Source organism: Montipora capricornis, chromosome 2 (genome assembly GCF_036669925.1).
Source record: "Montipora capricornis isolate CH-2021 chromosome 2, ASM3666992v2, whole genome shotgun sequence".
NCBI lineage: Eukaryota > Metazoa > Cnidaria > Anthozoa > Scleractinia > Acroporidae > Montipora > Montipora capricornis.
Genome location: NC_090884.1, coordinates 27,074,757 through 27,077,256, shown reverse-complemented (window position 1 = coordinate 27,077,256; position 2,500 = coordinate 27,074,757). Strand labels below are relative to the sequence as shown.

Sequence of the window (2,500 nt, the reverse complement as noted above, 5' to 3'; positions counted from 1 at the left end):
TAGTCGTCCGACCGACACAAATTTTTGCCATTTTCCAAAAAAACCAACGTAGTTAAACCATTCTTATGGCTCATAGGAGTTTCGGTGGTTGATCCTTTATCCCATGTTGTCTTAATTTTACAATAACATCAACCAACTTTTCCGCCATATTGATTTGGGGACGATTTACGTCTTGTTGTTTTTCAGGCTCCGCAGCAAAGATGCAGGCGTAGCCGGCCTCCGATTCCAAGACTACTTGTGATAATTTTTTTTATAGGTTTTTTTTTTTTAATCCAACCGACCGACCCAATATCAGGAAACGCATTCGACGCTAAACGAAAAAATAAAGGGGATGGCCTTAGCTTGTTTTTCGGGTTGTCTTTAAACTTTTTCCTTTTGTTACTAAAATGCAGTGTCAAATGCAGAACGCTGGCCATGCAACTTCCCGCCAAAAAAGCGTGGATTCCATTAGTGCAATATTTTGCGTATTGACTAACATGAAAAGTTGAACGTACGGACGGACGGACTGTCGTACGATGACGTCATAAACAAGGGTTATCATATTTTCTTAACCTTGGTACTCTGACTCCGAGTGTGCCTTCCACACGAGGAGCTCCGCTTTGAATGTAACTAAAACATCTTCAACTGCAAAGGTTCATGCAACGTTTCGACACTCCTGGCTAGATGCTCACCAATTTACATAAAAAGGGAGAAGGGTGCAGTCATTAAATTTCACTTTAATAAGATAAAAAAGGCGTCAGGTAAAAAGCCACCATCATCCTATGAACTATCGTTCAACAGGACGGGGGACGGCTTTGATGTGTCAAGCCTCTAGGAAAGAACGACCATGAATTGTACCGCCAGCTGATGGTGATACTACTTCAATTATGCCAGGAAAAATGTGGTTACTTTGCAAAGAATGCCCTGATAAAGCAGAGTTTTTCTGTTAATTTGCAAAGAAATCTTGATCCAATTTTAGATATTTATCCTTTCCAGTCACTGGCTGCTCCAAAGCTCCAAGCGTTACAGGAACCTATGATATTCGACTGAACGACAGTTTCGGACATCTTCCTGTTTACTGTGATCAGACAAGCGATGGAGGAGGTACTCGATTTCTTTTATTCTCGTTTTCTATGGGTAAAATATTGATCAACCCTGCGCAACGAAGATCCCGTCTGGTCTTTCTATCGACCCATGGAAAATTCAAATTCCTATTGTAATGATTTAAATGCAACTAACCTAAACACGTTTCACAGAAGCTAATTAAAATTCCTATTAGCAAACTTAGACTAATAGCTTGTCTTTGGGCCCTTACATTCGGTTTGATCGAGGTGCATATTAAAGTTACGTGAAGTTGACAAAGATATTAGCAGCTGTTTGCCGGGCGATCCAGCTATTGTAGCCACATTCACTGGTGCATCTTTCCCGCGGTTAACATTGCAAACTGCTTTGCAATGAAGTGTGGAAAAGAAAAAAAGTGTGTCAAAAAGTGATCTATTCTCAGAAATAGACCCAATTATGGGAACACTACTGAACTTGTTGTTCGGGAAAATAATCGGTACATAAATGCAAAATTTCGTGGGGGAGTTGCAAAGTGTGAGGAGATTTAGCAACCAAAAATCTTTAGTTAACTAGTAAAGCACTTGTATGCGTTATTTTTGTGTTTTGTTTTCCATTGATATGGATAACTTTTTTTTACTAATAATTGCAGGTTGGACGATGGTATTTAAAGTTGTCGCAAAGGCAACGCCTTTGTACGTTGCGGAGATGTGGAAATCACCAGACACACATTCTGAGAATGTGACGGCCGCCCTGGATACATCTTCAACTTTTCCTGGACACTATAAAAACCGTCTGGTACTTTCTCAAAACTGGAACACGTTTAATCCTAAGCAGGTAGGAAAACATAGACATCTCGTTTTCCTGTATGAGGGTATTGAAAGAAGTTCTATTGTACTGATCCCTGACCCGAAAAGGCTATCGGTCAATGCAGCGTACCTGCATGACACTCATGACGCGTTCGCGGGTTCGAAAAATAATCCTGAAAGTTTTGTGATGGGAGAACTGTCGCTTTAACTATCGAAACATGGCAAGCATCTCGTAACCTAGCATATGGTCTAAATTCGTAGTAAAACATCTAATCCAATCCATCCTTAAACGTTGTGCATTTAAACAAAACCGCGACGTTCTAAAGTAAGCGTTTATTGACTATAACATATCAATTTTGATTATAACTGAATCATTTCATTGTCTGTGTCTGTGTATATTGCCTTTGGTGTTGGTTCCCCGCCATCCAATTGAAAACCCCCAACAGCTTTTACTCACTGGGTGTTCTTGCTATCAATTGCAGGTACGTGTTGCGCTGTACAAGGACGGTCAAGAAGTGCATTCTTTCAAGTTCAATGCTGTTAATGATAATGTTGCATGGTTTACCAAGGAAAATCTCAATTTTGCCACGTGGGATGACCTCATAAATTCTTCACATCTGCAGCAATTTGCTCTTCAACCGGCCGATGACATT

The 2,500-nt window shown here is 40.3% G+C and overlaps 1 protein-coding gene across 1 annotated transcript in view; it reads left to right on the top strand.

Annotated features, from left to right (window-relative positions):
- LOC138037888 (uncharacterized) overlaps positions 1 to 2,500 on the top strand; it is a 20,536-nt gene that overhangs the window by 13,738 nt on the left and 4,298 nt on the right. Inside the window, exons 4-6 of the mRNA XM_068883742.1 lie at positions 976 to 1,083; positions 1,691 to 1,875; positions 2,330 to 2,500. The exon at positions 2,330 to 2,500 is cut by the window's right edge and continues 163 nt beyond it. Of these exons, the coding sequence (XP_068739843.1) occupies positions 976 to 1,083; positions 1,691 to 1,875; positions 2,330 to 2,500 (464 nt within the window). The remainder of the gene's footprint in view (positions 1 to 975; positions 1,084 to 1,690; positions 1,876 to 2,329) is intronic.